General features: G+C 48.3%; 1 protein-coding gene across 1 annotated transcript; it reads right to left on the bottom strand.

Moving 5' to 3' along the window:
• Nucleotides 1-1,081: 1,081 nt before the first annotated feature.
• On the bottom strand, nucleotides 1,082-3,242 carry FAM181A (family with sequence similarity 181 member A). The gene is made up of 2 exons (XM_084629784.1): nucleotides 3,093-3,242; nucleotides 1,082-2,652 (listed from the first exon to the last, which is right to left on the bottom strand). Exon 2 carries the CDS (start codon nucleotides 2,581-2,583, stop codon nucleotides 1,708-1,710), a length of 876 nt encoding a protein of 291 aa, XP_084485910.1. The 5' UTR covers nucleotides 2,584-2,652; nucleotides 3,093-3,242; the 3' UTR covers nucleotides 1,082-1,707.
• Nucleotides 3,243-10,940: the final 7,698 nt, after the last annotated feature.

Genomic DNA, 10,940 nt, shown 5'->3' with positions numbered 1-10,940 from the left:
TACTAGTGTATCTCTATTGACCTCAGTGATTTACACCACTAAGTGACTGGAGAATCAGGTCCATAATATTTAATCGTAGGTCTCCTGTCCTATTTAACATCACTTCTTTGTAGGCTTTAGAGAAGTTTAACAAAACACTCCTTTTAACCTTTCAGAAGTGATTTCATCACACATGACCAGCTTTGCAAGTGAATAACTTGCAAACTACTAGAGTACTTATTTATCTGCAGCTTTCCATCTTAGAGTCAGGGCATGGCTACACTTAAACCGCTACAAAGGGACAGCTGCAGTGGAATTCTTCTGTCCACCTTGTGCTGGTTACACCGGGGGTTAGGTCAGCATGGCTACATCACTCGGGACTGTGGATCACCCCCGAGCAGTGTAGTCATGCCAATGTAAGCTCCTAGTGTAGACCAGTCCTCAGGCAGAGTAGAGAATTGTCCCTGGGAAGCTCATTGCCCTGATCAACTGAGGCTTGGTCTACACCTAAAACATAGGTTGACCTAGTTATGTTGCTAAGGAGTGTGAAAAATTAACCCTCCCCCCGAGATACATAGTTAAGCCAAACTAAGCCCCCTTTGTAGACACCTTTAGGTCAACGGAAGAATTCTTCTGTCAACCTGGCTGCTGCTTCCTGGGGAGGGGGATTTATGACAGCCCTGGGAGAAGCCCTTCAGAGCCTGTAGTAAAGTGTCTGCCCTACAGTGCTGCAGCAGAGCAGCTGTGTCACTGTAGCAGACAGACCCGGAGGCTTTAGTGCCAATGTGTTCACGCGCCGATCTTCTCTCTTATCTCACTAGTTTTGCACTTACGTGTTCAAATGCTAAACCATTTCCAGTCTATTCGCCTAGTTGTCACAGGGGAGGTCTGCTCTCATTCACACCAGTTTTAAACTGGCTAATTTCATAGCCTCCCGTGGAGCTACTCCTGACTTACACCACTGTGAATGATGGGAGAATCAGGCCCCCGTTTCTGAATGACAACGCCTTTACAAACTGAACCTGAACCTACTCCTTGGGAGGAAAATAAACATGCAGTCTGAACATACTTGAGATGTGGAGACAAATAAAATTACCTGCTTTATTCTTTTAAAAACTCTCTTGATATTTACACAAGAGAAGAGCTGAAATCGATTTACAAACTTATCTTCTGCATGAAATACTGCCCTATTGGTAAAAGAAAGTGACCTGAAAACCTTAACTGATTTCTTTAGAATGACTTTAAAGTACAAGAGACGTTATCAGTTTAATCACGGCATTGGTGCTGGTGGTACAAAGTGTCCCCCTAAAGACAGTCCCATATGGAAAAGGTCTCGTAGGTGTTACAAGTGCAGATTCCAAATGGTTCTTAGCCTGACACATCCTGGCTCAAACAATTATCTTAAATACAAGAGGCCCAGTTCGCCTGTCATTTAACTGCACTGGCTTCCGTAAGAGTTATTCCTGAATTATACCAGTGCAGTGAGGGGAGACTGACACCCAAATGTATTCACAACCACTATTTAAGTCAGCCAGCTTGTGCCTTTCCGATTAAAGGAGCAGCCGGTAATGGCTGCCCATCTATAGACAGAAGGAAACGACAGCATATTCTTCCCCGAAGAATTGCTCCACAGTGTGACTAGCTGATGGGCCAATGTCTGAAGTTACATTTGAATTTCATTTGAAAGAGCTACCGTACACAGCACAAAATCCCCTCCCCTCCCTCAGGCTAAATGTATCCAAACACATTGAAAATAGGAGGTGGCCCAGCCGGCTTGGTAGGGATGGGTTTCAAAACCACTGGTCTGTATAGTTTCTGCCCCATACTGCCCACCTCCTTGCAGAAGTGTTGGATCTCCCCTGTGGGTGCTGTGCTTTTTCTCCATAGCCCGAGGCCTGGAAACGGTGACTGAGGTAGGGCTCCATGGGTTTGGTAAACAGGTTGTCCATGGTACTGAAATGGACAGCAGCTCCAGGCATTCATCCGGCCAGATAAGGATGTCCCGGGCACTTTGATAGGCTCCTTCTCCCCACTGGGTTGGGCAGGCAGAGGGGGGCTGCCTGGCTCTGTGGTATCGGGACCCTTTTTGCTTTTCTTGCCCTCGTAAGGAGGAAGGTCCCTGGAGTTTGGGAGCCCATCCAATCCGGCAGGAAAGCTCCCGACCAGCAGACTCTGAGTTGGTCTGGGCTCTTCCCAGAAGGAAGCAGGCAGCTGTCTTTTCCTCATGGGCACCTGATCTGGCCTTACAGACTCTGGGCTTTGCTCCTGCAAAACCTGTTCCCCACTGAAGTTCTCCTCCACCTCTGATAGCCTCAGGGCCTTTTCACTGGAAACTGTGCAGTGATTTGGATCCGTGCCATCTGGGTCTGAACTGCGATTTCTATCCTCTGCCCCCTTTTTGGAGCTGGATTCCATGGATTTGCTGGGGTGGCATCTTGGGATCCTGGAATATTTTTGAGAAAAACGTTTGAGCTGCTTCTGCAAGTATTTTCTGTGGTCAACTGAGCGGCGGCAGGGAGCAGACTTGTCCAGAGCGGCTTTGATGTCACTAGAGGCCAGGTTCACAAAATTCAGTAACGTTTTCACCTCACTGTCTGATGCCATTTCAAAGAGGGACCTTCCTGGAGATTTCCATCAAAAGTTTATAATCCCACTCCACACACCTGGGCAAACCTGTGAAAGCAGGAGGGACATATTCATGACTTCAAACCCAAATGCTCCCCTGCAGCAGGACAAAAATTGAAAGCATCAAGTAGATGAGAAAAACAAGAACAAATCAAACTTCTCAGCTGACCAAGCAAGGTGTCAGCTTGTCATGCTAGCCAAGTTTGAAACATCTGCCGCACATCCACATCCTTGCAATCACAAAACCTCTGCATGCACACACACACGCACCCAGGACAGCTTGTTACTGCTGAGAACCAAATGGTTAATCTTGTTAGACAGGTAACGTTTAAAGCGTAAGCAGAAAGCTCAGCAGCACTTCCATGCCTCTGTAACCAAAACACACACACTGAGTAGATTGTCTCTCTAATATTGATTGTTACTGTATCACTGCTGAGAAGAACCCAGTTCCCCGGCTAATCTTGTTATACAGGTTATACACTACCAACCTTTAAAGAAGCAACCGGAGCCTCTGAGTGTTTAGAAGCAGTTTAGCAGCACTTGAGTAAGCTGAATGAATATCAACTCCTTCTAGTTAGGGGGCTTTCTCAGACCAATCAGAAGCCACTTTGCCAAATACAAAGCATCCCAATCAGGCATTAGGCTCCCCCGTTCTCACATTCTTTGTCATCACAAATTGTCACCATGGGGACAGCCACAGAAAGACAGCTAATAAATACGACCATTTCCCTGTGATTTCTACCATTCTCCACTCTTTCCTCCACCCCTTTTTTCCTCCTCCACCCCTGTGAGGGCCTTCCCTTTGCTTCCCCCCACCCAACAACAACACAATCCAACATGATATGCTGCTGATGAGTAAAGAAAGTTTAGACACCCTTTTCTCTAAACTACCCCAAAGCTGTCTGGAGGCTGGCAGTAACCATGCTTCAATGACACAGGACAATGCTAGTTTGGGAGACCAGGCTAGCCTGCTTTTAACTGTTCTTGATCAGGGCTTTTTTTTTTTTTTTAAGGGAGGATGATGTCAGGAAAAAAGGTAGGAAAGGAACAAATCTCTAAAGAGATGTGCAGATATCCATGGAAAGGGAGCTTGAGCGCTCAAGAATCTTGTCTTTATGTTTGCCCCCTCAATTGAGCCACACAAAAGCTGAATTACCCATTCAAACTGCCCGGACAAAAGGATGGAGTTGGATAGTACTCTTGCATCTGTAGTCAAACAGTTAGAGACTTAAATCGAGTCGTCATGATGGAGAAAGAGTTAGACAAAGCCCATAGAATTGCCATCAGCAAACATTTTCCTGTGTCATATTAATGGGTCTCCATGACTCCCCCTGGCCTGGGGACAATAGCACAAGTTTGCACACTCGACTACTGTCACCCTGCCAACGCTGGCAAGGAGCAGAAACAGGACAATCCTTTAAGGGGAAAGCATGCCCACTGCAGGGAAGGGAAGAAGAGAGCGAAGAAAAGCGTGTGAAATGCTAATTGAGCTGCTTCCTTTACTGATCCAGAGTTATGCGAGTCCTCCTCCTCCTTGCAGGACTGTCCCAAGGGGTGGCACAATAACTTAATAGCACAGTAAAACCCGGAGTCCCATGATGCACATTATCCCCTTGGAGATCTGTGAGAATAGGAGAGCAGAAAAACCTGCCTCTGGTGAATTTCAGAAATGCCAGCCATTCAGAACTCAAGGCAGTTTGCACTCCCATCCAAACAGCCATCGCCTCAGGCTTGAGCAGCCATCAGCTGAACTGCAGTGTTCAGTTGGAAGACTAATAAAGATTATCGTGCCTTTGAGATGGAAATGCAATATAAAGGCTAAACATTATTACTTATTATTATTAAGAGGGCCCAAATATAATCTCTGGCTCCAAACACATCCATGCTTTGGGGCTGTCTGAAAATCCAAACCCAGATCCAACTTTTGCAAACAAAAATCACTCTTTCAAGGGTCAGTTGCAAAGACCTGAACTTTAAAATCCAGCCAACATCCATATTTTACAGCTTGTGCCCATTTCTATTAATTTTACTTTCCGTACAGGAAAGAAAAGTGCTTGTTTATGCCATGTGGAGTTGATGACGCACTTTAAATTAAATGTCTCACTTGGCACAAGAGCTTGAAGACCTTATTCCCTTTTTTGCTCATCCTTTCCCCAGCCACTTGTGATGTCATCAGGAGTTCTGCACCTGTAAGGGCTATGTAAAAACTCAGGGCCAGATCCTCAGAAGGTGTAAATCAGCATAGCGCCATTGACTGCACTAAATGCATTGTTTTACCCCTGGTTTAACACAGTGTGAGATTGAAATCAAGCCTTAAGGCTTTTTCTTAAAGACTGGATTTACATGCTGGGCCAGATCCCCGATGTACTACAGCCCCTTTGTACAGGTCTCATCAGCACAAAGGATCACTGAAGCTGATACGTCCAGCCAGCAGAGGCACAATCCCTAGGCTATCCTGCTTCTGGTGGGGCAGGTGAGGCCAGTGGTAAGAGGCATGGTTGGAACACTCCTGTCCTCTGGCAATCACCAGCTGCCAAAATGGCCCCAGCTGTTGGTTACACCACTGCAGTGGCTGCTCCAAACTATACTGGAATCTGGGCTGGCACAGATCCATCCCCAGCACGGGTGATCTGCAACAGTTTCCATTGCACTAGCCTCCCAACGGCACCCAAGCATCTGTCCCTCTGTTTCCAACTAACTGAGGCAGAAGAGGGTAAACATGCTTGAAGAGCCAATATAAAATTTCAGCAGACAAGAAGTTGAGATCTACTGATGCAAAGTGCTATATAAGCACAGCATGATCGTCCAGATGGGGCTGTAACTACAGTAGGCTGCCTTGCGTAACCTTTCCCACCATTCCAATTACAGGGGCGTTCCACCAGTGGGAGCGCTAGTGTAGACAACCCTGCCTCAGGAGCCTTGAAAGAAACTCTCTTGAGACCTTAGTCCTGTGTTATTCCATGCTAGAAATCTCTCTGCACTCTTATAATTTCAGTCCCCTACACACACACACTGCTTGGGAATGACAAGCAACCGTCTCTTGATATGTTAATCAGAGACTAGTCTTCCAGTCCCAATTCACACAGTGATCATTTTGCTTGCCAGGTCCAGGATAAATTTTTTATTCTGCACAGGTTAGATGAACAGTGTTTTCGTCCACCCAATGTAAACAGGTACCCTTCCAAGGGCTCATCTCTTTGCTTATTTCCAGGTAACAAAATTATATCTTGTGTGTACTTAACATATGAACCAGGCTGGATAAACTGTGTAAACCCTTGAGTAATGTAATCCCCTCCTAAAGAGCTTAATGGCTGCCCCAGATTTTGGGAAGAGAGTGTAACAAACAGATGGAAGAAGGATTTGGACTGCTCTGGGCTGTCACAGAATGTTAATGAGCTGTATCTGCCGAGGCTTGGGAAACTCATGTAACATAGTGAAAGGTACTACACAGAGCCTCCACTGGCACATGGAACAGAGCCACCTCTACCTGGGCAGCGTGTGAGCCCCCTCAAGTCTCCTCTGTGAAATGATTGCTGGGGCTAAGTGCACCAAGTTCACCCTGGCCTCACTCTAATGATGTGGATGGAGTTACCCTAGGATGGTGTCAGCTCATTCGTTATATGAGCTCTGAGCAAGGAGAGATGCAACACCTGGGAGGGTCAAAGACACCCCTCTGAGTATCAGTTCCTCCCCCACTTCCTTCTAATTTACTGCTTCCCTCAACCTTAGCTACTCTGGCCAGCAAGTGGGGTGAGTTTGTGGAGCTAAGGCTATGCATTCCCTGCCTACTCCTCACCCACTGGCTCCAGTGAGGTGCCTAGCCCAGCTTACTCCCACAGGCCTGGGCCCAAGGGCCAGTTACCCCCTGTAACCCTTCCGTGGGCTTTTTACCCCTTGCTATTCCCTTGGGCAGGTGTGGAGTCTAAGGCCATGTCTACACTACACTGTTAAGTTGACATAAGTCAACCTAACTGTGGAGGTAGACGCACTGCAATGCTCCTCCCGCCAATTTAACTCTCCTGCTAAGTCGACATAATAAAACCACCTTGAAGAGAGGCATAGCGCTTATGGTGACGTATGTAGAGCAATACAGTGTCACTGTAGACACTGAGTTGCTTATGTGACCCTAAGTGGCCTCCAGGAGGTGTCCCACAATGCCCATTGTGACCGCTCTGATCACCAGTTTGAACTCCGCTGCCCTGCAGCCAGGTACTCAGGCATGGGCCCCTCCCTTTTTAAAGACCCAGGAATTTTTGAAATGCCTCTTCCTGTTTGCTCAGCCTGGAGAGCTCACATTGCATCTGCCCAGCTGACCATGCCGGCTCCCTGCAGCAAACTCACTCCTGCCTGAAGTACACTGGAGCGGTTGGATCTGCTGGGTCTGTGGGGAGAGGAAGCTGTGCAATTACAGCTCTGCTCCAGCTGCAGGAACTTTGATACCTCTGGGCAGATTGCTCATGGCATGGAGGAGAAGGGGCATGATAGAGACATGCAGCAGTGCTGTGCTAAGATCAAGGAGCTGAGGCAGGCATACCAGAAGGCAAGGGAGGCCAATCGTCGGTCTGGTGCATCATCAAAGACATGCCACTTCTACAAAGAGCTGCGCACCATCCTCTGCAGCAACCCCACCACCACTGCTAAGAGCCCTGTGGATAATTCGGGGTGTGGGATGGGGGGGGTGCTGGAGACAGTGGCCAGCAGAGTGAAGCCTGAGGATGACATGGTAGACGAGGAAAGAGTTGGAGGACGGGCATCAGGAATGTCTGGTGGCCTGGTGAGCCAGGACCTCTTCTTAACTCTGGAAGGGTCTAGCCAGTCCCAGCATTCTGGCTCTGGCAAGCCTGATGCAGAAGAGGGGAGCTCTGGTAAGTATTCATTGTGCTTTGATACTGCAGGGAGGCATGATGTAGAGGTCTCCTTTTTTTAATCAGGATAGAAGAGGGATTGACATAACCAACACAAGCACCATTTGTATCTGGTTTCATTCCCCTACGTAGCTAGGCATGGGGGCCCTGCGGAAAAGTTTGTTGATGCACCACAGGATGTCATAGGAATCCTCCATTGAGATTTCTAGGAAACTCCCTTGAAGGTACTCTGCACTCCTCTGCTGAAGCTTTCTTGGGAGGCTGTCTTGCTTCTTCCCCTGCTGTAGGAAACTTTACCACACCAATTGGCAATTACTTCTGCAGGCAACAAAGCAGCATACATGTGAGCAGCATATGGACCTGACTGGCAGCCACATGCAAGCAGGAACTGCACACTAGAATCTTTGGTTACCCGCAGGAATGAGATATCAGCTGCTATCACCTGCACCTGTGGAAAATGGTGCCAATATTCAGAATAGTGGCCGTAGGCGCTCATAGTGATACCCCTCTGAAACTCCCCTCTGAAACAAGTTGTGTTTCTAACTTGTCTGCATCAAGGTTGTGAGTGCACTCACAATAGTGCCTCTGTCGTTTCTTTAGCTTCTGCAGTTCTGCCCTTGACTGTCTCCTCCTGCACACTGGCTGAGTGGCTCCAGATAAGGAGGATGAATCAGGAGTAAGGAATACATGTTCTGGGAGGTGCTGCAATCCTCTGATGCTTCAGATTGTGAGCAGAGAGCACGGAGAGAGGCTATCAATGAGAAACTATGTATGGGTAGCCGGGAGAAGAAACAAGAGCAGGAGCAGATGACACAGCTGCTACAGGGCCAAACAGACATGCTGAGGACCCTGACTGAACTGCAGACAGAACACATCCATTCTCACCTCCCCCTGCAGCCCATACAGAACTGCCTTCCATGCCCTCCCCACTCTCCACCCCCACATTCGTCGCTTATTCCCAGGCCATTTCAGTACCCCATACACTCCACCTAGGGGGACATGTATCACAATTACAGCTGGACATATACCCAACTGTGAGAGCCTCATTTGAAAATATGTCCTTTGTTTTCAAGTCCCTGGCACAACATAATAATGTTTGTACCACTGTTGAATAAAAATGTATTTATAGAAAGATAAGGAATCTTTGCTTGTGTCCTACAAATGGTGGTTGCTGCTGCTGAAATTCATACACAGTGGCAATTGGTGCATTTGCATTATAAAATTAATGCACACACAGCAATCATAACAAGGTTCATACTACAGTGCAAGAAAACAGTGTCCGGCTAAACGCATTATAGACAGAAACATTACTGGGGCTCATTGTCAAACGCTCCTTCAAAGCCTCCCTGATTTGAGTAGTCCCCCATTGAGGCCCTCTAACAGCCCTGGTATTTGGCTGCTCAAAATCGGCAGCCAGCCAATCCACCTCAATGCTCCACCCCTGCAGAAAATGTTCCCCCTTAGCTTCACAAATGTTATGCAGAACACAGCAGGCTGCTATGACCCTGGGAGTATTTTCCTCACTGAGGTCTAACCTGACAAAAAGGCAGCACCAGCGAGCCTTTAATTGTCCAAAGGCACATTCAAAGGTCGGTCTGCACCTGCTGAGCTTACTGTTGAAGTGCCCCTTGCTGCAGTCAAGGTTTCTGGTGTAAGGCTTCATGAGCCACAGAAGCAAGGGGTAGGTTGGGTCTCCAACGATCACCATGGGCATTTCCACATCCCCACTGGAATCTTTTGATCTGGAAAAAAAGTCTCTGCTTGCAGCTTTCTGTACAGGCCAGTGTTACTTGAAGATGAATGCATCCTGCACTTTCCCTAACCACCCCGCGTTGATGTTGGTGAAATGACCCCAGTGATCCACCAGAGCTTGCAAAATCATAGACAAGTAGCCCTTTCTGTTGATGTGCTGTTGCAAGGTGATCTAGGGCCAAAATGGGGATATGCATGTCATCTGTCGCCCCACTGCGGTTCAGGAATCCCATTGCCACAAAGCCATCCACTAGTACCTGCACATTGCCCAGAGTCACAGTCCTTTGTAGCAGGAGGTGATGCACACTTGCATCACTACAACCCCCATGGTGGACTTCCCAAATCCAACATGACTGATCAGTAGTAGTCTGGAGTTGCCAGCTTCCACAAAGCGATCTCTACTCACTTCTCCACCATTAGGGCAGCTCTCATTCTGGTGTCCCTGTGCTTGAGGGCTGGGGCGAACTCCGCAGACAGTTCCAGGAAGTTGGCTTTTCACATCCAAAAGTTCTGCAGCCACTGTTTATCATCCCATACCGGCATCACGATGCGATTCCACCGCTCAGGGCTTGTTTCTCATGCCCCGAACCGACAGTCCACTGTGTGCAGCTATTCCATGAATGCCAAAGGCAATCTAGAATTGTTTCTTTCCACAGCAGCCAGAAGAGCAGACACCACGGAGTCATTAGCAGATTCACAGCTCCTGAAATACTGCAGGATCAGCCGTGTTGTATTCATACTTATCACAATACTAGAGAGAAGTGTAGGATCCATGCTTTGAGACAGAGATGGTGGGCACACAGTTTACAGGGGCTGTTGAAAAGAGGAAGAAAACGTAATCAGAAGCCCATGGAATGATGGGACGGAGAGCCCGCCACCATGAAGCACTGTGAACCCTTCCTAGAATACCCAACAGCAGGTGGCGCCATAGGCATGAGAAGTATGTGTGTGGGGGGGATGCTGCAGCAACCCCAGGTTTTCTGTGGGGTCCCAGCTGCCAGCCCCGTGCCCGGCCACACATGCGGGGTCCCGGTTGCCAGCCCTGGGTCTGGCCGCACACGCAGGGTCTGGGCTGCTGGCCCCACATGTGGGGCTCCGCTACTGGTCCCACACCTGCCCCCAGCCTCAGCCCCCTTACCCCTGTCCGTGCCCCCCCTCCTTGGAGACACAGCCCTGCTCCCAGCCTCAGTTGGTGGGTGGGGAGCACGAGGTAAAAGATTTGGGGATAGTTTTGCTGGCTTTCAGCACCCCCACTATAAAAAGCATTCCAGTGCCACCGGCGGGTGGTGAGTTGCACATTGGGATAGCTACTCTGGGAGCACTGCTCTCTCTGTCGATGCAAGAGTAGCAACAGTGGACATGCTCCACTGTCACAAGAAGCGTTGTGTGGACATGCAAAAGCAATTTAATTGCAGTGATGGATCATCATCAACGTAACTTAAGTCGACTTAACTTTGTAGTGTAGACAGGGCCCACGTCCCATTCTAGCCCTTTATTTGCTCCATTGTGTCTGGCCCTTCCTAATGCAGCTGGTTTTAGAATCAAAGATCTCTGTCCACTAACACTTTCCTCTGTGCAGCTACTGTGCTGCTGCAGAAGGTAATTCACGATGACGAGGCTTTGTCCGCTGCTCTGGTACCCCTGTTCCCCTGCAGCTGGGTAACAATAGGAATCCTAAGGGGGATAGACTGGAGAGCAGGATTTTTATTTTGAAAACCC

The sequence above is a fragment of the Lepidochelys olivacea genome, assembly GCF_965140295.1.
Source record: "Lepidochelys olivacea isolate rLepOli2 genome assembly, chromosome: 6".
In the NCBI taxonomy this organism is placed as follows: domain Eukaryota; kingdom Metazoa; phylum Chordata; order Testudines; family Cheloniidae; genus Lepidochelys; species Lepidochelys olivacea.
Note: the sequence above shows the minus strand (reverse complement) of the source record. Positions and strands in the feature narration are given on the sequence as shown.